The sequence below is a fragment of the Sus scrofa genome, chromosome 9 (genome assembly GCF_054392235.1).
Source record: "Sus scrofa isolate SSC_HxYL_T2T_F1_AM1 chromosome 9, Sscrofa_HxYL_maternal_Yorkshire_Landrace_v2.0, whole genome shotgun sequence".
Taxonomy (NCBI): Eukaryota; Metazoa; Chordata; class Mammalia; order Artiodactyla; family Suidae; genus Sus; species Sus scrofa.
In genome coordinates, this window is record NC_139391.1 from 79,948,774 (window position 1) to 79,976,044 (window position 27,271).

Sequence of the window (27,271 nt, forward strand, 5' to 3'; positions counted from 1 at the left end):
TGTAGTGGTTATTTTGGGGTGGTAAAATTATCAGTATTTACATTTGCTTTTCCAAATGTTAAAACAATGAAATGTGCTACTTCTTAATTATAAGGAATTATAAATGTTATTCTAAAAGTTGAAATTTAAAATATGTGCAGCAAATGAACAGGCAAAAAATTTGGCAGAGATCTGTTCAAAGAGGCTTTTTTTTTTTTTTTTTTTTGGTCTTTTTAAGGCCACACCTGTGGCATGTGGAAGTTGCCAGGCTAGGGGTCAAATTGGAGCTGCAGCTGACTGCCTACACCACAGCCACAGCAATGCCAATGCCAGATCCGAGCCACATCTGCAACCTACACCACAGCTCATGGCACCACTGGATCCTTAACCCACTGAGTGAGGCCAGGGATGGAACCATGTCCTCACAGATGCTAGTTGGGTTTGTTACTGCAGAGCCACTTTGGGGAACTCCCTATTCAAAGAGGCTTTTGACTGAATTGGAAGGCAGAATCAGGACAGGGAATTGGGGAGTTGCTCTCCTGCCTTCTTTTGCTACTCTCTTGGGCAAACTGAAAGAGTTGAAGACTCCAGATCTGAAGAGCCCAAATTCTTTCCTTCACTTTCCTGCCCTTTGACATCTTTGGACTGACATTGAGCTACTGTCAGCTGAAACTTTGCTTCTGGTTCTGTGAACTGTTCCTTTTCCCTGATTGCTGATCATTGCCTAAATTTCCTGAGATTATCACCTTACAGGCTATTTCTTCTCCTGTCCCCCTGCTCTCAACAGAGTACAAAGAAATCTCTTATTTGGAAATCTCTAAGTTTTGCCAAGATCGAGCCTTGGTTTGTGTAGCACCACCTGGCTGCCTTAGACAACCTTTCCCTGGTATTTCAGATAATAAAAGAACACAATCAAGCATCAGGTCATCTGGAAGACAAATGTTAGAGGTCACTTCCCTTTGTCATTTCTTTGTTTATCTCAGTACAGGGGATGGTCAAAACTGTATCAATACCCCACTGAATATCCACTTAAAAATGGGAAAACTTTGTCAGTTAAAGAAATGTTCCTTATTACCTGGCTAATTCAATCAATCCGTGTGTATTGGCCTGTTAGTATATGCAGTGTATTAGTATAGTATTGCATGTTGTATGCTTAACAGTAAAAAGACATACCCAGATGCTACACTAAAAATTTCTGTTTGAAAATACCAATTTAAGCATGTGCATATTGTGCAAGCAGTTAGTCCCTCCCTCCCCTCTCTAGCTAATGCCACCAGTCTAAGATTATAACATCCTTTCCTGTTTGGTCTGGTTTGGCCTCAGGATTTTTTCCAACACAGCACTCCAGAGATCAGAGAAGCAATGAATTGGGTTTTAGAGATGCAACCCCATGTAATTCCTGGCCTGTCGATCCAAGCAGCCTCCCCGTTCTGGCCTGCAGTGACACCTTTGCCTTCACCTTCCCCTTTCCATCTGGAAGAACTGCCCTTTAGTAAGACTGTCAAAGGCAAACATGAAAATCATTCATTTAATCCAACACTTTCACTTGCAGAGAAAAAATGAGGCAGAGAGGACATTAAGTTACCTAAACTCATGTAGGAAACATGAGTTTTCTAAATCTCACTTTAAACAGAAGTCTTTGCCATGCTTTTCATGGGCTTGGGAATTTTAAGATTTTTTTTTCTTATATCACCATTCTGAACTTTTAGAACTAAGAATGCCTGTTTGTCCTCTTAGCCCAAACCAGACAACTATGTGAAATTGAGTTTGAGGAATAAAAAGAGGGCAGGAGGATGCTGGAAATTCAACAACTTGTTTCTTCAAGGACACTGATTTTTTTTTTTTTTTTTCCTGGTGTCTTCTTCTCTGAAGGGCATAGGTTAGACTTTGCCCAGAGAGAAAATTAGACCATGTTTAGCTTTAGCAGTAATCACACACTCCTTTTCCCCTTTCAATCCTTCCGCTTTGAAAATAAACTTAAGGATTTGACACTCCTGATTTTGAGTGACCTGTTTATGCTCTTGGTTGATGAAGGGACCTAGCTATGTTTCAATAGTCAGTGCTGAGTCCAAAAAAGAAAGGCGTGGGCCTCCCTCCTCTTTTGTTCTTTCTTTCACCCCTTCCACAGTAGGGTTCTCCCACCACAACTTTCAACAAATAGGCACCTCAAAATGTATTTTGTATTGGAGCAAAGGGGACATTTTCCTTTGCTAGGGCACTCACCCATAAATTCATTTCTTGTTTGAAAATAAAAATAAAAGTTACTCTACCATGCAGAGTTTTCATCAACATTGTGTTGGAAGAAAAAAACAAAAAACAAAAAACTCTAGTCCATCTTGCAGAAGCTAAGCAGATGCTGGGCTTCTGGCTAGCAGGCTAACTGGGTGAGAGGTCAGTCCCACACCCACAGCCTGAGCTGCCCTGCCTGGCAGTGAAGTCAACAAGGAGAAGTTTAGTAGGTGAAGGGTCACTGCTCTGGAGCTGCAGTCACTTTCCATGAGTCCTTCCCAGGCATCTAATTTCTGTTTAGGGAAATAAAGCTCAGTAGGGGAAAGGTCACACCAACCAGAGGCGGCTCTGTAATAACCCACTCCTGGCTCAACACTGTGTCCAAGGCAAGAGGCCAAGTACTCAGGCTTCTCAGTCTTTAGGAATTTTGCAGTTCAACTGGAAAAATAGAGATTGTAAACTGCTTTACAGATCATCCTGTACCAAATGTGGCAAACTGATACACAACCTATTGACTGGCTAATTTATGTTATGTAATATAACTTTGTGAAATTCTTTTGAAAAGTGTACTGCAATAAAGGCACTTGCAGTTTACCTTATTAATTGCTCTAGGCCAGAGCTCTAGCTCCTGATCCCAGCCACACATTAGAATCACCAGGAGAGCTTTCTGCAAATGACTGATGCTTGTACCAGTTGGATCAGAATCTCTAGCTGGGGTACTCACCCATCTTAGTTTTATAGTGTCTGAAGTGTATCTAATGTGCAGCATTGCTTTAGAATCTTAAAACGTAGCCATTTAAAATGATTCCAGTTTAGGAGAAAAGTTCTCCACCTTGTAGAGCAGTGATTTTTAGATTGTGGTTCATGACCAGTCAGTGGTCATGAAATCAGTTTGATGGGTAATCACCAGCATTAAAATGAAATGGAATAGAGAAAAAAAGCATGCTTGTGATGAGTGAGATTTGGGAGGGGTAGGTGGGTGAAACTTTTGTTTCAAATCTATCTGGATCATGTTGTGAGAAGACCAATATTACGGATTCTAGGAATAAAAGTTTTGCTGCCTTGAGCCTCCACAGAATTGTTTTAATTTAAAGTGGCTGTTGGCTTTTCAAACAGTTTGTTGATTCCACAGGATGTTGTGGCTGTGAATTGGGAAGCCTGCCATGACACTATTCTGAAAACTGCTGTGCAAACAGTGTTCCTCCCAGATGGTTCCCTGAGTTATTTCAGTATGAGCATTTCCTCTTGAAATATTAAAAATGTAAAGGCAGGTTATGACCAACATCTCAAGGTGAATTAATGAGAAATTCCAATGAGAGAGAAGTTGGTTGCTTACAAGTCTGGATGGAACCATGCCAGCATGAATTCTACCCTAAGAAGACTAAGCTAGCTAAGACAGAGCCATGATAGTCCTTCTGACCTGTGGTATTATGGGGTGGTAACAGGCTATCACTGAGCATGTCTGGAATGAGCCAAAATGGTAAGACCCATACTCTAAGAGGAGGTGGGTGTGTCTCTGCTAAGGATGTTGAGTAACTGAATAGAGGAATGTCAATCAGCTATTATAGAATGAACCCAGAAATTGTATGGAGAAAACAGGAATAGTGATGAGGGGCACCAGGTTTTGGATGACTTCTTTTTCTCTGTTAATGTCCTTTTTCTTTCTTATTTTTCTTTTGATTTACATTTAAATGAATGCTTCTGGGTTATGCTGCTCCTTTGCCTGCCAGTGGACACTATGTTTCAGATTGGTTACAGTTAGAGAATCTATACCCTATATCAATTTGAAAAGGAAATAGAAGGCCACAATGTTATTAAATGTATACATGAATTCTCTGGATGACTGAGGTTCCACATTTATCTTAATATTTCAGCACAACCTTAAGGAAAGTCTTTCTTTTCTTCAGCCTCTGAATTGAGGAGGAAGAATTAATATAATATGTTCTGTCCTTCAGAGGAAGCTGTCTAATGGTTTGATTCAGTAGTTTCAATAGTTTGATTTATGAAAGAATTGCTCAAAACCAGTGACTAGTAGTCTTTACCATTCTTTTTTAGGAAGGGAGGATCTGCTATGGTCCTACAAGCAAAGGAAACATTAAAGCTAATTTCTCCATAGATCTTGGAAAAGTGGCAACAAATAATGGATTTGTCCTTCAAAAAATGTTTCAAGAAAGCATCTTTTCAGTCACTGATCAGCTACAAATCCATTTAGGGCAGAACCAGACCAGCCATGGGTGATTTTTCTCATTAAAGTAGTGTTTAAACTGTTGTTTCCAGATGACATAGGAGACATACCAGACAAACAACACCTGCAAGAAGAATTGGGAAAGTATTGATTTTTCATCAGTCAAAAAGTTTACTAGGCAGATGAAAAATAATTTGCCTTCACAGTGACATTTTTCCTGAAGTCTTACTTGTCAAAAGCATTGTTTTTCCTTAAACACTCAAACTTTAATTACTGGAAAAGGTTAGCATCAAAATCAAGGACATGTCAGTAAATTAGAGGTCACATCAGAAAAAGTAATTTAGTTAGGAGCGAATGAATTTTTCATCTTGTCTCTAACTCTCCCCCTAACCTCCTCTCCCTTCCTCACATGACCTCTCCTGTGTTCACATGAATACTATTAGCAACAATAAGTGGATATTTTGACAAAACAATGTTTGGGTATCGGTAAATTTTACAAGATAGTCCTAGTTAGGTATAATCAGAACTTATAAAATCGGTCTAGAAGCTGGCAATCAAGATGCCTGAATGACTTTCCATGAAATTGCACCCCATATTTGGAGGCAAATACCATTCTGCCTGTGTACCTTTTCCCCAGAATTTGGGTGCACCTTCATTGACATTCCTAGACCTTTCACCATTTTGTAGATCTGCAGTTGTATTCACCTACAATGGTTCTCTTCCTTCTTATTATTCTTGACACCATTCTCTTAACTGTGTAGACTAAGGTTGAATTGGCTTCTAATGACACAGCGTTATACTCTTGGTTGAATATACTATCAACTAAAACTCCAAAGCGGCTCCCCTCTGTCCCCCAGAGGGGTGTTTGTGTATACTTGATTTTCAACTGAATAGTTTTTAAAAATTTCATCGATCTTGCCTGTCCAGATCTTAGGGAATTCAAATTTTATACTATTGCCTATCTTAAAGAAATAGCTTGTATCATCTGAAAATTTGACAATCCTCTATGTACCTACCATTTGGCTAAGTTGCTTAGAAGGAGAACAGAGGCAAGGACCAAGCTCTTTGGAAGAACCAGAGAAAACTGTTTTTGGAGGAAAATAGAATGGAATACCAATTTTGTAAGATGCAGCTGAAAAAAGAGTACCATGTTTAAATACATGTGGAAAATGCTATATAATACCATGTTTAAATACATGTGGAAAATGCTATATAAACACCCATTTTAATATTTAGAATATATATTGATGATTAAAAACTCTAAGACACTTCCTTCCAGATTGACCTTGATCAACAAATTTATCATTTCCCAAACTGTGTTCCACTAGATATTCCTTGTTAAATTTAAGCATAAATAAATATTTATTTCATTTAGGACTTTCAGAACCATATTTATGATAAAGTTGTAATGTGCAGCCATAGAATATTCAGTCTTTTTATGATTTACTAGACCACAAAGACTTTTTCTTCACAGAGCATCTTTCAAGACTGGCATGGTAAATTTGGTAAAACCATGTCAGTGAATATTTGGGGGCTATTGGCTCCATGTATTCCAACCTCAAATTTTGTGAGTTAATCTAATGGATGACAGCCCTCCACCAGTGCTATGAACAAACATTAAAATCAGCAAATATTAAGGTCACTTTTTGAAAGAACCCAGTTAAAAAATCAACTTTTTTTGAGTCAAAATCAAATTTATTTGCATACAGTAAAATGTGATTCTTTTAAGGGTGCATTCTTAGAGTTTGACAAATGTATACATTGTATAACCACCATGACAGTTAAGATTTAGAACATTTTCAGAGTTCTCTGGTGACTTAGTGGTTAAGGATTCAGTGTTGTCATGGGGGTGGTGCAGGCTCCATCTCAGGCCTGGGAACTTCTGCATGCTGTGGCGAGGCCAAAAAAAAAAGAACTTTATCATCAACCCCCAAATTCCCCTCATGCCCATTTGCAGTCAATCTGCTATGACTCCTAATTGGCTGTTTATTGCTATGGATTAGATCTGCATTTTTTAGAATTTCATATAAATGGTATCCTACATCCTATCCCAGTGAACCAATGAACCAGAGGGGCCAGGTTGTAATGTGGCTGACAGTATTGACATCAATTTGAGTTTCTTGGCTCCCACCATTTCAGCCTCCATAAGCCTTCCCTCTCTGTCATGTTCACCCAGTATATTAGTAAATACTATACGCGGTAAGGCTTGCACATAGAATCGCTAAACCCATTTCTTTAGGGAGGCAGTCTCTCTAATCCTCACTTAAATGAGAATTGAGATTCTCTGAAACTTCTGTGTTCACCCTTTCATGGGTAAGAGATCATTCAGGATGGGGTAATGGAGGAATTATTAAGAAGATTGCTTTTTTCTGTAATTTCCTCTCTAGCCTTTTAGATGGGTAATTAGCAACAGAATATTGGTTTTCTTAGATTGTTGCCTAGTAGCATAAACTTGGTTAAAGCAGTCCTGCTGGCATTCTAGGAAAGGGTTTCTTTTACTGGTGTTTATCATTCAGATGCTGAAATTCACACTGGGTGAAACTTGGCATGACAGCTCTCAGCTCAGTTGCAACTTAGAAGAAAACAGATTCTGCTTTGCTTAAATTGTTTTCGATTGACTGGGTAAGAATAAATTAAAGGTTCTTGTAGGTAATAGCTTCTGAATTCAATTAAAAATATCATCAGGCAGCCGCTTTCTCTCTCTTTTTTTTTTTTTCTGAAAGTACATAAATGATTTTGAGCTACTTAATTGATTTTCTTATGAAGTTTTTTGACTGACAGGTTTAGTTTAATTCTTCCTCAGTATTTTTCACTCATAGCAATATAGGGATAGAAAATAGGAATCAGAAAAAAATTCTAATTATCCTGCTATTATAAGAATCTCAGAGTTATAACATCTTAAAGGTCAGTCAATTCATCTCTTCATTTGTTCATTCATTCGAACACTGATTCATTGATCAAATATTTTTCTCTTAATTTGGGCCAGGTTCACTGCACAAAGTACTTATCACACTTGGGATTTTTTGTTTACAAAAGACCCTAGTTTGCTAGTCTATAAATTTCAAGCAAGCTGGGGTCATGTATGTCTGTTTTATTTACTGCTGGATCATAAGTACCAAGAATAATAGATGGTGTATATTAGACATTCTATAAGCATTTGGTGGAAGAAAGAAAAAAAGAGAGGTGGGGGGAGGAAAGAAGGAAGGCAGGCAGTAGGCAGGCAGGTTGGCTAGAAGGCTAGAAAGGATAGGATATGTGGATGTTCTCTGTACTCCATATTCCTGGATTGGAAAAATCAATATTGTAAAAATGGCCATACTACCCAAAGCAATCTACAGATTCAATGCAATACCTATCAAATTACCCATGACGTTTTTCACAGAACTAGAACAAACAACCCAAACATTTATATGGAACCACAAAAGACCCAGAATCGCCAAAGCAATCCTGAGAAACAAAAACCAAGCAGGAGGCATCACTCTCCCAGATTTCAAGAAATACTACAAAGCCACAGTCATCAAAACAGTGTGGTATTGGTATCAAAACAGACAGACAGACCAATGGAACAGAATAGAGAACCCGGAAATAAACCCTGACACCTATGGTCAATTAATCTTTGACAAGGGAGGCAAGAACATAAAATGGGAAAAAAAGCTTATATTTTTATATGAATAAGATTTTACTACATATATAGTATTGTTTTATAGCTCATTAAAATATGATAAAGGCTTTGATTTTTTTCCTGATTACTAAAAAATACCCAATGAAATATAAATAATATAGAAAATATACAAATAAGAAAATACTATTCAGTTTTAGCTTCATCACTCAGAGAAAAATGGTGTCTTGCAAGTTTTCTAATAGATATGATGTCACAAGTCTTTCCCAGAGTATCTTAACAAAATTGTATCTGTCTTCAGATCCAGTCCTACAACTTACTGTAGTAAAGTTATTTTAATATAATTGGAGGCTCTTCCTGCTGAATTGCTTGTCTACATCTCTGGGTCAAGTCACTGCTGCATGCCCAAACTTGGCTCTTGGCTTTGTAAGTCCACAAAGTTAATATTATAAGTTAACTGGCATCTGAGAGTCAAATTCAGAAGGCTCAGACTTGCAAGACACAAAATCCTATGTGGAATGTCAGACCTGTTCTCATTTTTGCACCTGCTGGAATCCTCTGCCTGGAACTCTCCAATTACATAAGTGGCTCTTTCCCTCATTGTTCAGATCTCTACTTAAATGTCTCATATTTGAACCCTTTCATCACCATCCTTTTCAAAGTAGCATGCCCCTTTCTCTGATACTGTGAATTTCCTCCTTTATGTTTCCTCTAGGGACTTATCATTATCTGATATTATATTATTCATTTATATTTGAAAATATTAGTCACTATATTTTGTTTGTTCACTCATGTCCAGCACACAATATATGCTTAACCAGTTTTTGTAGAATGAATGAATGATCTTCCAAATGTGACCCAACAAGTTAATTGCCCATTTTACTCAATTTCTATCTCTAGAAAAATATCTTTGGGAAATGTGATCAAGAACAGGAGGTACTGGGAGTTCCCATTGTAGCTCAGCAGGTTACAAACCTGACTAGGATCCATGAGGATGTGAGTTCGATCCCTGGCCTCACTCAGTGGGTTAAGAATCTGGCATTGCTGTGAGCTGTGGTGAAGTCACAGTTACAGCTTGGATCCCATGTTGCTATGGCTGTGACGAAGGCCAGCAACTGTAGCTCCAATTAGACCCCTAGCCTGGGAACTTCCATATGCCACAGGTGTGGCACTAAAAAGCAAAAAAATCAAAGAACAAAAAAACAAAAAATCACCATAATGTTATCATCACCATGAAGCATGCATTTATCAATAATATACAATTTTATTCTGTTGATGTGAACAATAGAGATAAATTCATCTATCAGTTACCAACTTGAGGCTTATGAGGTCAGAAAGGATTTTTCAAAACTTCAAAAATTTTAGGAGTTCCCTTGTGGCACAGAGGGTTATGGATCTGTCTTGGCTGGGGTTGCTGCTGTGGCACAGGTTTGATCCCTGGCCCAGGATCTTTTACATGCTATAGGCATGGCCAAAACAAAAAAAGAAATTTTTTAAAAAATATGTAATGATTTTTTTTCCATTATAGCTGGTTTATAGTGTTCTGTCAGTTTTCTACTGCACCGCATGGTAACCCAGTTACACATACATGTATACATTCTTTTTTCTCACATTATCATGCTCCATCATAAGTGACTAGACATAGTTCCCATGCTACACAGCAGGATCTCATTATTAATCCATTCCAAAGGCAGTAGTCTGCATCTGTTAACCCCAAGCTCCCAATCCATCCCACTCCCTCCCCCTCCCCCTTGGCAACCACAAATCTATTCTCCAAGTCCATGATTTTCTTTTCTCTGGAAAGGTTCATTTGTGCTATATATTAGATTCCAGATATAAGTGATACCATATGGCATTTGTGTGCTCTTAAAAACGGAAAGTTTAATGAAACCCATGCAGTATCCTTAATAAGGCTCGGGGAGGGGGGAAGATAAAATAGGTAATCCAGAGGTTACAAAACTTCCTCAGGTCACAGTGATTTATTTGGTAATTTTCTCATAAGTGTTCCTAAGTCTGATAGTCTTGTTTATTAAATATTTATATCCACACAATTCAGTAGTAATAGTTGGTCTGAAAAATGCTGCTAAGTTTCCCTAGAAAATTTAAAATATCTGGGAGTGCTTGTGTGAATATTTTGCAGTACTCTAAAGGAATTTGGAACACAGTTTGGGAACAGCGGAGCTGACCAAAGCTTCTAAACTGCATACGTTTACCATAAGACTAAATTACTGTTAATTCCAAAGTAAGACCAAATTACCATAATTCCAGCTTAATTTGGTCATTGATGACATCATCAGAATTCCTGGGACAAGTTTGTTGCACCAAGTGCAACTATCAGAGCACAAATTGAGTGGTTGTAGGGTTTGACTTGAATGAATTAAATCCTGCCACAATGACAGCAGTGTTAAGCAACCAAGAGTTCTGTGTTCTAAGGAACTAAACTCTTCTTCCTAGCTTTTATATTACTAGCCATACCGTCCCAAAAGTAATTTATGTGATTTTATAATACTATCATAAACTTTGCTACTAATAAATCATTTGCAAACTGGATTAACATTGACCAAAAAATAGTGATGATGTGGGCAGTACAAATTATTTATTGTTCAGTGTATATGAAGCTTAGTTGGTAGACAGAATCCTTTTTTTTGTCTTTCTGCACCTACAGCATATGGAAGTTCCCAGGTGAGGGGTAGAATCAGAGTGCAGCTGCCAGCCTTTGCCACAGCCACACCAGATCCCCAGATCTGAGCCATGTCTGCAATCCACACTGCAGCTCACAGCAATGCCAGATCTTTTAACCCACTGAGCAAGGCCAGGCATTGAGCCACATCCTCACTAGTTGGGTTCTTAACCCACTGAGCTACAATGGGAACTCCCTAGTAGACAAAACCTTTTAAAGACTCCACTGACACCGAGTGGGAGAAAAAAATGCTCAAGATCACTGATTATTAGAGAAATGCAAATCAAAACTACTATGAGGTACCACATCACATCGGTCAAAATGGTCATCATTAGTAAGTCCACAAATAACAAATGCTGGAGAGGGTGTGGAGAAAAGGGAACCCTCCTACGTTGTTGGTGGGAATGTAAATTCGTACAACCACTATGGAAAACAGTATGGAGATACCTCAGAAAACTAAATATATAACTACCATATGACCTAGCAATCCAACTCTTGGGCATATATCCAGACAAAACTTTCCTTGAAAAAGACAATGCACCCATATGTTCATTGCAGCACTATTCACAATAGGCAAGACATGGAAACAACCTAAATGTCCATCAACAGATGAATGGATTAAGATGTGGTATGTATACACAATGGAATGCTATCCAGACATAAAAAAGAACAAAATAAAAATAATGCCATTTGCAGCAACATGGATGGAACTAGAGAGAGACTCTCATACTAAGTCAAGTAAGTCAGAAAGACAAATACTGTATGATATTATTTATATCTGAAATCTAATATATGGCACAAATGAATCTTTCCACAGAAAAGAAACTCATGGACTTAGAGAACTTGTGGTTGCCAACGGGGAGGGATATTGAGTGGGAAGGACTGGGAGACTATTGCCTTTGGAATGGATAAGCAATGAGATCCTGCTCTAGAGCACTGGGAACTATATCTAGTCGCTTGTGATGTAGCCTAATGGAGAATAATGTGAGAAAAAGAATATATATATATGTGTGTGTGTATGTGTGTAACTGGATCACTTTGCTGTACAGTAGAAAATTTACAGATCACTGTAAACCAGCTATAATGGAAAAAATAAAAATCATTAAAAAATTTTTGTGAACCTATTGCTCTAGTTTTCTGGTTAAAAGGGCTTCACCTTAGCCTGATTAGTGAAGCATTTATACACTTACTTTAGAGAGAGAGAAAGGGTGGAAGCCCTACCATTGCAGAAAATGACCTTTTTCATTAGATGGTGATTTTGATAAGGAGCATTGTCAAAGGGTGACATTTTTTATCCTCTCAGCCTTTGGATTCCAGACTTCTAGATATACAAACCAACATCTACAGTGGGTGGTTGTACCTGAGGGTCTAGAGGTTGTTTGAAGCAGTAATTAGTATCCTATAGTATAAGTTCAGGAATTTTCTTATTTTCATTTATAAGACTGGATTACATAGAAGATAGCTTATGTTTTCTCATTTGATTGCTGTGATAAGGATTACATAAGAAATTAATGAAATAGAGAATAGAAATAAAATAGAGAAAAATCAGTGAACTAAAAAAATGGTTCTTTGATAAATGAAAAAAGCTGTCAAAAATTCTTCCTAAAGTGACCAAGGAAAAAGAGAACTCAACTTATTAAAATCAGGACTGAAAATGGGGACATGACCATCAAGATTACAGAAATAAAGAATTAAAAGGAAATAATATGGATATTTGTATGCCAATAAATTAGATAAGTTAGATTAAATGGTCCAATTCCTACAAAGGCACAAATTACTGAAATTGATTCAATAAGGAGTAAAAAATCAGAATAAATCTGTAATAAGAAAATAAACTTAATTAGTAATCAAAAAAACTATAAACACAGAAAAATCAAGGCTTAGACAGTTTTACTGGTTTATTCAACCAAACATTTAAAGAATTAATATCAATTCTTCATGGGAGTTCCCATTGTGATATATCTGACTAGGAACCGTGAGGTGGTGGGTTCAATCCCTGGCCTCGCTCAGTGGGTTAAGGATCCGGCATTGCTGTGATCTGTGGTGTAGGTTGCAGATGTGGCTCGGATCTGGCATTGCTGTGGCTCTGGCATAGGCCAGTAGCAGCAGCTCCAGTTAGACCCCTAGCCTGGGAACTTCCATATGCTGTGGATGCGGCTCTAAAAAAAAGACAAAAGACAAAAAAAAAAAAAAAAAATCTTCATAAGCTCTTCCAAAAATAGAATAGGAGGGAACTTTTTAAACTCATTCCATGAGGCTATCTTTATGCTGATACCAATCAGAAGAAAGGAAAACAAAGCACTAATATCTCTTATGAACATAGATGCAACAAAATACAGCAAACCAAATATGCTGACATATGAAAAAGGTTATCCCCCTTAACCAAGGTGGATTAATGCAAGATTGGGTTTTTACACCTGAAAATCAATTAATGTAACATATAATATTAATAGAATATGATATTCCACCTGATCATCTGAATAGATATAGAAAAGACATTTAACAAAATGCAGTACCTTTTCATGGTAAAGACACTTTAAAAATTAGGAATAGAAAGGAACTTTCTTAGTGCAATAAAGGGCATCAAGAAAAAGCCCACAGCTAATACCATATTTACTGATGAAAGATTGAAGGCTTTTTCCTAAACTCAGGAATGAGACAAAGATGTCTGCTGTCATCACTTCTGATCTACACTGTAGTAGAGATTCTAGCCAGTGTGTTTAACCAAGAGAGCTAAATAGGAGGCTTCAAGATTGGAAAGAAAGAAGTAAAACTCTATTCACAGATGACATGATCTTGTTTTTAGGAAACCCTAAGCAATCCACTGAAAATTATTAGAAGTGATAAGTTCAGAATGATTATAGGTTATAATATTAATATAAAATTCACTTATAAATAGGGGCAGGGGACTAATAGGTAAAAGCTACTGTGTACAAAATAAAATAAAAGGATATATTTTAAAACACAGGAAATATAGCCAATATTTTATAATTTTAGAGTGTAATCAATGAAGATTTTGAATCACAATGTTGTACCCCTGAAACTAATATATTATAAATCAATTATACCTTAATTAAAAGGATTAATTGTAGTCCTATACACTAGCAATGGATAATCTTAAAATGAAATTAAGAAATGTATTTAAAGTAGCTTAAAAAGAATAAAGTACTTAGGATAAATTTTACAAAAGAAGGGTAAAACTTATACTCTGCTATCTGTAAAACACTGTTTAAAATAATTAATGAAGACTAAAACAAATGGAAGTGATTTTCATGTGCATTTAATCAGAATGACAGTATTCCTCCAACTGATCTACAGATCTCATGCTTGGTTTCTTCACAGAAATTGCCAAGCTGATCATAAAATTCATATGGATTTTTAAGAAAACCGGAAGATTCAAAATAATCCTGAAAAAGAAGAATGAAGTTGTAAGTTGGAGGACTTATACGTCCCAATTTCAAAACTTACTATATAAAGCTATGATAATCAAGACAGTGTGGCACAGTCATAATGATAGACATATAGATCAACAGAGTAGAATTAAGAGTCCAGAAGTAAACCCTGCATTTATAGTCAGTCGTCTTTGGACAAAACTACCCCTAAAAAAATTGAATGGAGGAAAGAATATTTTTTCAATAAATGATACCAGGGTAACAAGATATTTGTATAAAGAATGACACTGGATGTATAGCTCACATCATATACAGAAGTTAAGTAAAAATGGATCATAGACCTAAATGTAAGCACTAAAAAATAATGCTCTTAGAAGAAAAGATAGGCACAGATCTGTTGCCTTGGATTTGGCAATGGTTTTTGAATTATGACAACAAAAGTACAAGCAACAAAACAAAAAAAATAGACTAAACAGACTTTATCAAAACTAAAACTTTTGTGCAATAAGGGACATAATCAAGAAAGTGAGAAGACTGCCCACTGGATGGGAGAAAATATTTGGAAATCATATACCTAATAGGGGACTTGGATCTAGAATATATAAAGGACTCTCACAAGTCAAAAATAAAGACTAAGCAAATTTTAAAAATCACATAGTATCTGCATAGACATTTCTCCAAAAAAGATTTACAAATGATAAATCAAAATCATAATGAGCAGTTTCCATTGTGGCTCAGTAGGTTAAGAACATGACATAGCGTCTGGGAGGATGTAGATTTCATCCCTGGCCCTCAATCAGTAGGTTAAGGATCTGGTGTTGCCACAGGCTACGGCATAGGTCACAGATGTGGCTCAGATCCTGTGTTGCCATGGCTGTGGTGTAGGCGGGCAGCTGCAGCTCCAATTCAGCCTGTAGCCTGGAAACTTCCATATACTGTGGGTGCAGTGTAAAAAGAAAAAAATTCTTAATGAGGTATCAATTCATATATATATATATATAATAAAAAAAGAGTGTATTCTTTTTTGGATGTCACATATACTAAAATTGGAATGATACAGAGAAGAATAGCTATGTCCCTGTACAAGCATGACAAAAATTCATGAAGTGTTCCATGTTTTTAAAAGATAAATAATAACAAGTATTGGATAGGATGTGGAGAAAATTAGAACCCTCAAACACTGCTGTTAGGAATGTAAAAGAGTACACTTTTGAAAACGACCTGAAAATACCTCAAAATGTTAAACATACAGTCACCCTATGACCCAGAAGTTCAATTTTTATACCCAAGAAAACATACTTTGGGGTTCTCTTCATGGCTCAGTGGTTAATGAACCCGACTAGGATCCATGAGGATGCAGGTTCGATTCCTGGCCTCACTCAGTGGGTTAAGGATCTGATGTTGCCTTGAGCTATGGTGTAGGATCCTGCATGGCTGTGGCTGTGGTGTCGGCCAATGGCTACAACTCCAATTCAACCCCTAGCCTGGGAACCTCTGTGTGCCTTGGCGCAGCCCTAAAATAGCAAAAAAGAAAAAAGAAGAAAAGAAAACATACCTCCACAGAAAAATATGTTGTATATGAAAGATCATAGCAGTGTATTCAGAATAGCCAAAAAGTAGAAATAACCCAAATGCCCATCAAATGATGATGGATGAATAATATAAGTGGTATAATTACACAATTGACTATTACATGGCAATAAAATGAAATGAAATACATTCTATAAAATAGATGAATCTTGAAAACACATTAAATAAAAGAAGCCCTTGAAAAAGGACACATACTGTATGATTCATATGAAAAATCCATAATCCATAATAGGCAAATCCATAGAGACAGAAGATTAGTGGCTATCTAGGTCTGAAAGTTTTGGGGAAGTGATAGCTAAAAAGAACATGGTTTCTTTTGGAGTGATGAAAATGTTCCAAAATTAATTGTGCTGATGTTCATGCAACTCCAAGAATATACTAAAAACCCACTGAATTGACACTTTAAATGAGTGAATTATATGGTATAATAATTATATTTTATAAAACTTCTGCCAAAAGTGTCAAGAATATATTAATAGTAGACTATACTCATTGAACAGGAAATTAGTGAGTTGGAAGATAGACTTGAGAAAATCACTCTTGATGCAGCACAGAAATATTGAGAAATAGAGAATATGAAAGATATACATTGAGAGTTTCTGTAATATGTCTAGTGGAGTTCCAGAAAGAAAATATAAAGGATAAAGGAAAAGAATATATTTAAAAGGGATCATGGGTCAGTATTTTCCATAATTTAAGATAGATCAAAAGCTCAACTCTAAAGCTACTCATAGAGAAGGAGCTTTTGAAAAGAAAAGCTGAAAGAGCTTTAGCAGGATAGGCAAAAAGAAGACCTTAAATGCTAATTGAGAGAAAAATCATATTGCTTATAAATGGATAATATGTAGACTGACAAGACAATTCTGTTCAATAGCAGTGGGTGCCATAAAATGTTGAAACATCTTTGAGGTGCTGAGGGAAAATCAGCTTTTTACCTAAAACTGTGTGTCTCCTCAACCTACCATTGAAGAATTGAAGTAGACATCTCAGACATCTAAAAAGTAATTTTTTTTTTTTTTTGTGGTGTAGGCCTGTAGCTGCAGCTCCATTTCAACACCTAGTTTGGGAACTTCCATATGCCAGAGGTGTGGCCATTAAAAAAAAAAAGAAAGATTGACACTTCTATGTTTTATTATCCTGTCCAAATATCTGTGCATTCCTTTGTCAGCACTAATTCTTTTTTTTTCTCTCTTTTTTTTAATTTTATTTTCCCACTATACAGCAAGGGGATCAAGTTATCCTTACATGTATACATTACAATTACATTTTTTCCCCACCCTTTGTTCTGTTGCAACATGAGAGTAGCATTGAGAACTTTGTCTAAAAAGTAATTTTTATCACCCATAGATCTCTTCTTTCAAACTACTGATTGATGTAATTCAGAGAGAAGGAAATAAAACCTGGAAGAAAGCTATGGAGTTGAGAAGCAGTGGTAAGCAACAAAGTCCCCATCTTATATTTCATGTTGAGATATCTGGCAATGTGATCAAGCTTGATACCAAACAGACGTGGGTTCTTAGGCTATGTTGAGAATCTTTCTCTGGCTTGAAAAGTTGAATTTTTATAGATGGATTTGAGATGCATGTAAAATGTGTGTGTGTGTGTGTGTGTGTGTATGTGTGTGTGTGTGTGTGTGTGAGAGAGAGAGAGGCATGTCTAGTTTGCTAACAAGTCTTTCCTGTCTCCACTCAAGGAACTTGTGATCAGCATAAGACCAAATTATTGAAATACAGACATCAGGCCTACCCCCAGGGTTCTTTACCTCCTCTCTCCATTTTCTAGGTCTTACACTTCACCCTTCTAATTCCTGTTCCCTGTTCTCTACACCTATTGTTAGTGACCCCTTCACAGATTGCTAGATACTGGGTGCAAAAAAAGCTATTCAGTATATCCATGTTGTGCGACCATTTTTACAGTTAGTCACATCTAACTTAAGTTACTGACAGCTATTAAGCCTGAATTTTTATGTCTTTTAAAAATGACAGCATGTTTAATACACAGATTGAATATGAAATGAACTGGGCACTGTTGGCCAGACTTTGGAGAAGCAAGTCTTCTGTAAATTATACATCATACCTAGCCCAAAGCCTCGGAGAACACATGGATCATTAATCTCCTGATATGAATATGATACTGCTAAGTGCCTCTTCAGACCATCCACCAATTCCCTTTCAGGACAACCCACCCTACCAGGGTTTCAGCAAGGCCTCACCGGATGGTAACTGTTAGTACAGTGAAGTGTTATTCCTGCCTCAGTGACCTGATGTATTGCCTCAAGGTTCATTCTCTTCTTCAGGCCATATTGTTTACTTTTCCCTGTTATCTTTTGAGGGACTACTGCTCTCACAGCACACCCCATTCTGAGCACTGACGTCAATGATCTGATGGCTTCCATGAGTTGGCAGAGATCAGATCACAGTTCTATCACTCATCCGCTTGAACAATCACAAGCAGAAAGTCAAGCAGACCCCTTTCCGCATTTGTGCTATATTTATTCTTAGCACTCTACTGAGACTTGGCAACAGCCAGTGGAACCAGGAGATATTTTGCTTGGATTAAGTCAACAGTCATCCTCTGAGATTTTCATCTATCTTGTTTGTTATGATGCAGTGGTCCCTGTTCCAACATTCCATCTGAATCACAAATGGCTTGGATAAATCCATCTTGTTAAATGACATGGAGAGCTGAATCACCGGTATTTATTTACTTTTGAAATTCACATTTAAATAAATCATTGTTAATCAAATGACATTGATGTGTGCCTACCAACATTATTTTCTTAGTTAACAAAATATGAATGCAAACTCTGAAAGAGTTCTGGTTTCCCTAAACTATCCAGAGATGTTTAAATATGTAGCTGTTTAGAAAGGCCATTCTCATTGCTCTTCTAATCTCAATTATTCTGAAAAAAGTGATGTTATTTTTTCAAATATAGATTAAGATGAGTAGCTTTCTCTTTAAAGAAAGAGAAATGAGGTATACTCTGTAGAATGAAGCTAGGCTCCTCTTATTAAATTTCCTGTGTAGATCTCTAACCATGCTTTGTATTCAGACTTTCATAAGTTTCTTCTCTTTAAAAATATAGATTTCCCATATCATAGATCCAGGCTCTTTCATAAGTTCTAGCTGCCTTTGAAATACACCTCTCATTCTATCATCGCACCACCTATCGCACCTTATTGTATAACACTTCACAATTTTCATCCTCTGCCCTCTATTTTGTTCTTCACAACAGTCTTGTGAAGTAGGACCATCAGATACCATGTGCCATTCCATTTTACCTCTGGTGTGAAATGTTTTTCTTGTAACTATATAATTATAGTCTAATTATGACCTAAGAATTATGTGAGCCCATGAAAACCAGGAAAAATGTGAAGGTGTTGTAAAAACTGACTGAAGAATTTGACTTAAGAGTCAGAGCCATCCTACATGTACAGTAAAATATACCTGGAACCAAGCTAATGGGAAAGAAGGAGACATCTAATGCCAAAAAATCCTAGAACCACACATAAAACAATGTCATATTTGGCTTCTTGGCCTCTTCATGTTTTTCATTTATGCTTCTCAGGCCATGGGGCAATCTTTAATTACATTTCCTTTCCTCTTTTCCCCTTTCCCCAGGAGTAGAGGGTCTTTAGAAAAAAATTACCTACATAAAAAATTAGAGATATAGAGTATAGAGGATTCTGAGTATTATGAATGTTATGGCAAGTAATTGCTAGCTACTTTTGTAGCCAAACTTTAAAATCTCATTTACTTAACAAAGAATTATTTCTTACTTTTGTCACAGTCAAATAAAGGCCAAGAAAATTTTCTCTAGTGGTATCTCAGAGATCCAGGCTGCATCCATATTGCAACAGTGGGGATGCAGAGTAACTGCTCATAACTGCCTTGGACCCAGAGAAGCACATCATTTACGTACACATTTCCATTGGTGAGACCGCCTTAAAACTAACACTTGAGCTTTTTTTTTTTTTTTTCTTTCTTTTTTTTTAAGGAAATAATTTTATTTTAATAAAATGCTGTTAAGACTTAAAACTTTTAAAGGAGATCTCAACCCAAATAGAATGCTGGGAAATGTAGAGGAACATGTTGAGTATTTGCTGAGTACTAACTATGTCTCCTATGAATGTACGGAATGATTTCATTTCATGGAAAATGAGAGCTGAAAAAAGATTTTAGAGAACATCTAGTTTGATCTATTTCCTTATAGCATCAGAGATTTGAGAGTTTAAAAGACTTGGCCAAATTTGCACATCCAACAAGTGGCAAAAGGAGGAGTGATCATAATAACTTAGTATTTACTAAGGTCTTACTGTGTGCCAGGCACGATGTTAACACATCTATGTGACTTATTTCCCTGAACCTTTACACTGACCCTCTGAGATAGACGGTCTTCTTATCTTCATTTTAAAGATGAAAAATTAAAGCTCAGCGAAGACAGGTAAAACATCCCAGGTCCTGCAGTTAATAAATGGCAGATGAGAGATTTCAAACCCAGGCTGCCTATCATCAAAATGCCAACTTGCAGCCTATCACTTGATGGCCATTATTTTTGTTCTGGTTTCCAAATCCCTCTTCTGATTATAGACTACATGATTTGAGGACTAAATATAGAAGTCTTCATCAAAGAATTATGCTACAGGAGCTTTAAGACTGAAACTGCTCCCATATCTCTATTTGTCTAGAAGACAGGTTGAAGTTACTTGTGAGAGCAGAGAGAAAGCAATGCCTAAACATAGCCAAATCACCTAGATTATCATGGTGAAACTTGCTCTTGGCTTTGAACAAGGCTTTTCCTATAAAGCATATGAATATTTTCTGTCATGTGAGAAATAGCCAATACATAAGAAATATTAACTTACACCTGCAGGGTAAATAAATGGAGAAAACATGTTGCAACATCTGTTTAAGAAGCAAGTACTAAATCAGATATAATGGTCTTTCCTTGTCATTCTTGTTCTACGTAATAGCAATACTGGAATTTTTAGTCATAATTGTTCACATCCACTCATTTGATCAGATAGTAGACATCAAAGCCTAGAGTTTTTTTTAAGTTAGCTATTTTATTATTGATACAAAATTCTTCATGTCTAGTGAAAAAACCATGAATAGATTTATAAAATTATTTCTCATTAAGATTTAATTATAATGTGTTTTGGCTAGTACCTAGAATATAGTAAGCCCTTGATCAATGGAATGTCTTGGTGTTCTTCTCATTGTCATTATTACTATTAATACTATTATTACACATCTGTGCATCACTACAGAACTAGTTTTTCCTCACTTTCAACCTTGATGTTATTACAAAATTCTTTATGACAGTAGGGGATGAAAATTTCCATGAGGAGAGGGGCACTTATGATAAAATTACCCATCACATTTATTTCATTAAAATGACTTCTTGCTTGATTGACTTCACCATCATGCCAGGTTGTTTCAGACCCTGCTTGCAACTGGATGTCACCAATAGGAAGGCATGGGCCCACAGCGTTTCTAAAACATATGGATGCAGGCCAGTGAATCATGAGATAATTAACTGGGTATCAGTCCAAAAAACTGTTTTGGAGGAAAAATAATTTTCTGTGGTCTAGTCTTGATGAAGTCCCCTGGGGAAGGAGGCCTACTATCCAGGAAGAACCCATCTAGCTGCCATCAGAAGAACTGGTAGCAGTCCCAACTCTTGTTACTAATCTGTTATTTCCCTTACTTCTTCAAAAGTGCCTTTTTTCCTTTTTGACTGTTAAGTGGGGTGGTTATTTTGAGAGTCATAAGGTATACAGTTCAAGTTTTAAAAACACCATATGCAGGAATTCCCATTGTGGCTCAGCAGGTTAAGAACCTGACATAGTAACCATGAGAATGCGGGTTCGATCCCTGGTCTTGCAAGGTGGGTTAAGGATCCAGGCTTGCTGTAAGCTGCAGCATAGATCACTGATTTGGGGGGCTATGGCATGGGCTAGCAGACGCAGTGCCGATTTGGCCCCTAGCCTGGGAGCTTCGATATGCTGCAGGTGGAGCCCTAAAAAGAAAAAAAAAATTCCCTATTCATGTAAAACCCCAGCATAACATGATAAGTAGATCTAAAAATGCAATTGTGTCAAATATAAAATTTTATTGCATGATTAATGAAATGCAGGAAGTTCCAGGCCCCAAGTGTGCCATCCATACTACCCAGGTCCTGTTAAAATTGGAGGTTTTAAATTTTCCCACTTAACTGACCAGTTTGGACCAGGAGAATATTCAGAATTCAAAGATCTATTTTACCTTCCCCAAATGGTTTGAGATTGTTTACTATTTCCCCTTTTGGTATCACCCTTTTCCCCTTCCCACTCAAACTTTAGCTTGCCCTGATTAAGAAAAGGCTGTTGAGAGGATGGAAGTCAGTGCCAATCATGTTATAACCAAATTCACCTTATGGGGAGATTTTTCACTATATTCCTTTAGATTTAGAAGGCTTAAGTAAGTTACCCATGATCAGTGTGTCATGGAATAGGGAAAAATGTGTTCTCCCGCTTGTTCTTAGGGGAAGCACTGCATTTACTTGAGGTGGTGAGTTGATAGGCTGTAATTCACAGTATGTGTGACCTGAGAGGAGTTGGCATTGTTGCTGAAGGAATGGTAAGTCTTGGAACAGGGTGGAGGGCAGAGAAAACATGAAAAGGGGAAAGCAAGGAAAGGGAATAGGGGGAAGGGAACTACCCAGTGCTGTGCTCTGAGCTCCTGGTGATTCCTGGATCCTCAGGGTGTGTACAAACCCCACATATAGACTTGAAGGCATTGGTATTCTTGTGAAAATCTGGGAAGGGTTGAATTCAGAACTTAGATTTCCACTGGGTGGATAAGGGAACATAGATGAACATAGGCATTTAGGCCCCTTCTGACATCTGAGTTATTTGTGAAAGGTCCCAATACCACTTAATAAGATCATGTTCAAGTGATTAAAAATGTACACTAGAATCTCTTTGAAATGGTCTCAATTTAACATCAACTTTTGAGTCTGAGTCCATATAATCCATAGAAAGCTTAATTTATGTCTCCTGTTTTTGATCCAATTCTAGAATATGGTTACATTTTAAGACTTAGAGCTGAAAACATCACTTTTCCTTAAATCCTTTTAGATTGGAAACCAAGCCAGAATTCACAACTGGTTCCTTCACTGCACATCAAATGAGCAGGGCTCTGTTGAGTAGCATTTTGAAACTCTTAGAATTCTTTGCATGGAATTGAAACTGCAGAGAATGCATTTTATGGAAATAAATCCATCCTATGGCCACTGCATGTAAATTTTTCACTTTGTTCTTAGGCCATAAAAGAAAAATTATCTTCACTTTTTCATCTACATGTAGTTGATATATGGAGAAGAAAATCTGACTTTAATAGCATATAAAATATTTATTATCTAGGTTATTAAAACATTACCCAAGACTAAAGACTAGGTTTCTGCTCTGCCTAAACACCTCCTGAAAGATACCACACATTCTCATTGGTAACAGTGGCTTCCCCAAGCCAGGATACTTCTTAAGGATTGGGGCAAGCAGAAATGTGTCTATTTTTAAGAAATATGTGAAAAGCAGATCAGAATTTCAGGGCTTCATGTAAAGTTAGGAAGAGCTCCTTCTGTTCATCTTGCGAATCTGACTGTTAGGGGTTGAACTGTGTCTGCCCAAATTCATCTGTGGAAGTCCTAACCTCTCCATTACTTTAGAATATGACCTTATTTGGAGATAGGGTCTTTACAGAGGTAATCAAGCTAAAATGGATCTTTAGTATGAACTCTAATTCAGTATGACTGGCATCCTTATAAAAAGCAAAAGTTAGAAGACAGACAGAAAACATGTAAATATACAGGGAGAAAAACATGTGAGCATGAATAGGGCCACTGAAAAGCCAGGGAGAGGTGTCTGGAGCTGATTTTTCACCTGCAGATCCCAGAAGGAACCAACTCTGCCATTATCTTGATTTTGAACTCCCTTATCTCCCCAACCGTGAGATAATAAATTTCTGTTGTTTAAACCGCCTTGTCTGGTACTTATGGTAAGGCAGCCCTAGCAAACTAGTACACTGACTTTCTATCATTGAGAAAAACAAGATACAAAGCTAATCATGTGTCCTTTTTTTTTCTATTTATTGATTTTTATTTTTGTTATAGTATAGTTGATTTACAGTGTTTCTTCAAGTTCTGTTGTACAGCAAAGTGACCAAATCCCACACTTTTCCCTGTGCAGTACAGTAGGACTCCATTGCCCATCCATTCCAGATATAACAGTTTGCATCCAAAAAACCCCTAAAATGTCCATCCATCCCACTCCCTCCCCCTTTTCCCCTGGGAACCCCAAGTCTGCTCTCCTTGACCAGTATCTGTTTCTGTTTTTCTAGATAGGATCATCTGTTCCATATATTAGATTCCACAAATAAGTTACATCATACGGTATTTGTTTTTTCTTTCTGGCTTACTTCGCTTAGTATGAGACTCTCTGGTTCCATCCATGTTGCTACAAATGGTGTTAGTTTGTCTTTTATGGCTGAGTAGTATTCCATTGTATATATGTACCACATCCTCTAATTCATTCATCTGTCGATGAACAATTAGGTAGTTTCTGTGTCTTGGCTATTGTGAATAGTGCTGCTGTGAACATAGGGGTACATGTATCTTTTTCAATGAAAGTTTTGTCTGAAAAATAAAAATCAGTATATTAAAAAAAGAAAGTTCAGGGAGTTCCCGTTGTGGCACAGTGGTTAACGAATCCGACTAGGAACTATGAGGTTGCGGGTTTGGTCCCTGCCCTTGCTCAGTGGGTTAACGATCCGGTGTTGCCGTGAGCTGTGGTATAGGTCACAGACGTGGCTCGGATCCTACGTTGCTGTGGCTCTGGTGTAGGCCAGTGGCCACAGCTCCGATTAGACCCCTAGCCTGGGAACCTCCATATGACCCGGGAGTGGCCCTAGAAAAGGCAAAAAGACCAAAAAAAAAAAAAAAAAAAAAAAAAAAAATTCTGTCTGAATGTATGCCCAGGAGCGGGATTGCTGGATCATATGGTAGTTCTCTATTTCATTTTCTGAGGTACCTCCATACTGTTTTCCATAGTGGTTATACCAAGTTACATTCCCACCAACAGTGAAAGAGGGTAACTTTTTCTCCACACCCTCTCCAGCATTTGTTAATTTCTTCATGTGGCTCACAGCATAACTAATTTTTCAATTATCATAACTCTGAGAATGGGAAACTCCTAGGGGCTCAATCATGAAGCTTGTGCTAGTTGTCTTTGGTTCATTGGGTAGACTTTACTAGGACTAGAAGTAAGAAAACAGTTGACTCACTTATACTTTTCATTTTCTCAAACCATTCATTTTTATTGCAAAATAAGACAATTGTAATCTTCTGTTACTCCAATTCTGGTATTTTTCTTCACAAACTTTTATTTATTGAGAATTTACAAAAAATTCCAAATCCCCCACCTTAATAAATCAATGCTCCAGTTTTTGTATTTAATCTTTGTTTTGATCTAGATACATATTTAATTTCACTAAGATTTAATCCACATCAAGGGAGCAATTTTGTAGTTTGATCTTCCCCTTTAACAGTAGTTCTCAACCATAGACACTTTTCCCCATGTACAACTCATTATGCTCCACACCCTCCTCACAACCTGGGACCATAAGCAATGTCTAGAGATGTTTTTGGTTGTCAGTTGGGGTGGTGGTGCTACTGGCATTTCATGAATAGAGACCATTGATGCTACAAAATAGCACACACATCCCCATCCCCCAAAACAATGATCTGGCCCCAAATGTCAATAGCCTGAGGTTGAGAAACCTTGCCTTTAAACAAGATATCACAAATGTTTTTCATGTTGTTGCTACATGGTCTTAATATTTACTTTAAGGCTATAAAATATTTCATTGAATTAGAAGATTCTAACATATAATAAATGTGTTATTCAGATGGTTTCTAACTTTTCACTATTATAAATAATAGTGCAGTTGTCTTTTTATTTATATAACTTTTTAGATGGTGTTGAAGAAAAATTCCAATAGTGGAAATTTAAAGGCTATGAATAAGCCAGCTATCAATTATTTCACTTATCATTTCACTTATTACTGAGAAACTCTATAAGCTTGCTTTTATATATCTATTTGTTTATCTATCTGTCTATGCTTTCCTTTCTAGGGAAACAGTTTTGTTTTTCTTATTTCTGAGCTGCCTCAGGACTTCCATAGCTACGGTACAAAATTGGCCTTAAGGAGGAGTAATCTTATAAAAATTTCTGTTTCTTAAGACCATTAATTGTTCATTATTTAATTTTAGAAGTCACCTTAGCCTACTTTCCATTGATTCACTCTTGTGTCATCACTTCTTTTTAACTCAGAGTAGCCTTTCTCAAAATGGAACCAGATAATAGCTGTAGGATTCCTGTGCTCTTCCTACCTCACTCATCCAAAGTCAAGAGTTGTCGCAAGTTATCACAGACTAATTTCTGGAAGGGGCTTTTCCTTTTTCCTTTGGAATAATATAAAAGTTATTTTACATTATAAGACAATAAGACAACAAGTTAAAAAGAGTTAAAACTCTTAAATGAAATCATATGGTATTTGTCTTTGTCTGATTTTTCTCACTTAGCATAATATCCTACTGAGATATGCCATAATTACTTGTTTTTTGACCCTCTAACTCTCATTTCCGTGGACTCCCAGAAACTAGTAGCAGTAGCAGAGAACAAATCCCAAATCTTGATTGTCCTGAGTCATCTCAGATACTTCCTTTTTGTTTTAAAGCATACTGAGGACAGGACATGGATTAACAGCCAGAATTTCCACAAGGGCAGGGACAATTCTGGTGAACTTAACATCAGGTTCTATCAAAACCATCTCATATACTCCATAAAAATAAGTGCCAATTATACTGCAAGTCAGTCAATATACTACATAGGAATAAATGTTAAGCCAGATCTAAAGTAAAATTAAAAGATAAGTTGAAAGTTCTGTTTATTTTAAATTGTCAGAGAGAAAACCAAGTATAAATATTTCAAAGATCTATAGATTATTTTTTAAATGCAAATGAAACAAATTAGTGTGCAATTACAAATTAATCCACGTGACAATATTTTATGTCAGGCAATGAAGAGGTGTAAAGGACAATTTGTCATACCATATGTTTAAATCCTTTCTGGATTTCTTGAGGGAGAACCTGTAAAAGAAGAATAACAAGATAAATACCAAATTATTTTATTTATAAAGTTCACTCTTGTTCCACTGATTATAGTTTGCTTAGCCTGGTTTTCCCCTCAAAAACAAGGGCATGTATGCAGGCAGTTCATTTGGGAAAGTGGTCCTTAGAAACAGAAGAGGGCAGTGGACAATAAAGGACAGAAGGAAGGTGGGCTGGCCTAGGATGCATTCATGAGTTGGTCACTGCTGTGGGCAACTGGGACTCTGACAAGCAATGTAAAATGTGCCTCAGGAGTTCCCGTCGTGGCACAGTGGTTAACGAATCCGACTAGGAACCATGAGGTTGTGGGTTCGGTCCCTGCCCTTGCTCAGTGGGTTAAGGATCCGGCATTGCCGTGAGCTGTGGTGTAGGTTGCAGGCGTGGCTCG

At 37.0% G+C, this 27,271-nt stretch overlaps 1 protein-coding gene and 1 non-coding gene across 32 annotated transcripts in view; both read left to right on the forward strand.

Annotated features, from left to right (window-relative positions):
• Positions 1 to 27,271, forward strand: part of ASB4 (ankyrin repeat and SOCS box containing 4) — a 431,270-nt gene that overhangs the window by 296,723 nt on the left and 107,276 nt on the right. For 9 of the 31 annotated variants that reach the window (XR_014815841.1, XM_084977054.1, XM_084977055.1 and 6 more), the window contains one exon: positions 17,022 to 17,106. The exons of 6 other annotated variants lie outside the window; for them this stretch is intronic. Coding sequence is in view for 20 of the 25 variants with exons in the window: in XM_084977054.1 (XP_084833180.1) it covers positions 17,022 to 17,106 (85 nt within the window). In the remaining 5 variants the exon portion in view is untranslated. Of the gene's footprint in view, positions 1 to 14,034; positions 14,121 to 17,021; positions 17,317 to 17,675; positions 18,426 to 19,464; positions 21,715 to 27,271 lie in introns of those variants that run through there. 16 more of the 31 variants (XR_014815842.1, XR_014815844.1, XR_014815845.1 and 13 more) reach the window with 15 other exon arrangements.
• Positions 15,099 to 15,205, forward strand: LOC146400009 (U6 spliceosomal RNA). Its single transcript, XR_014817009.1, has one exon. It is a non-coding gene; the product is annotated as a U6 spliceosomal RNA (small nuclear RNA).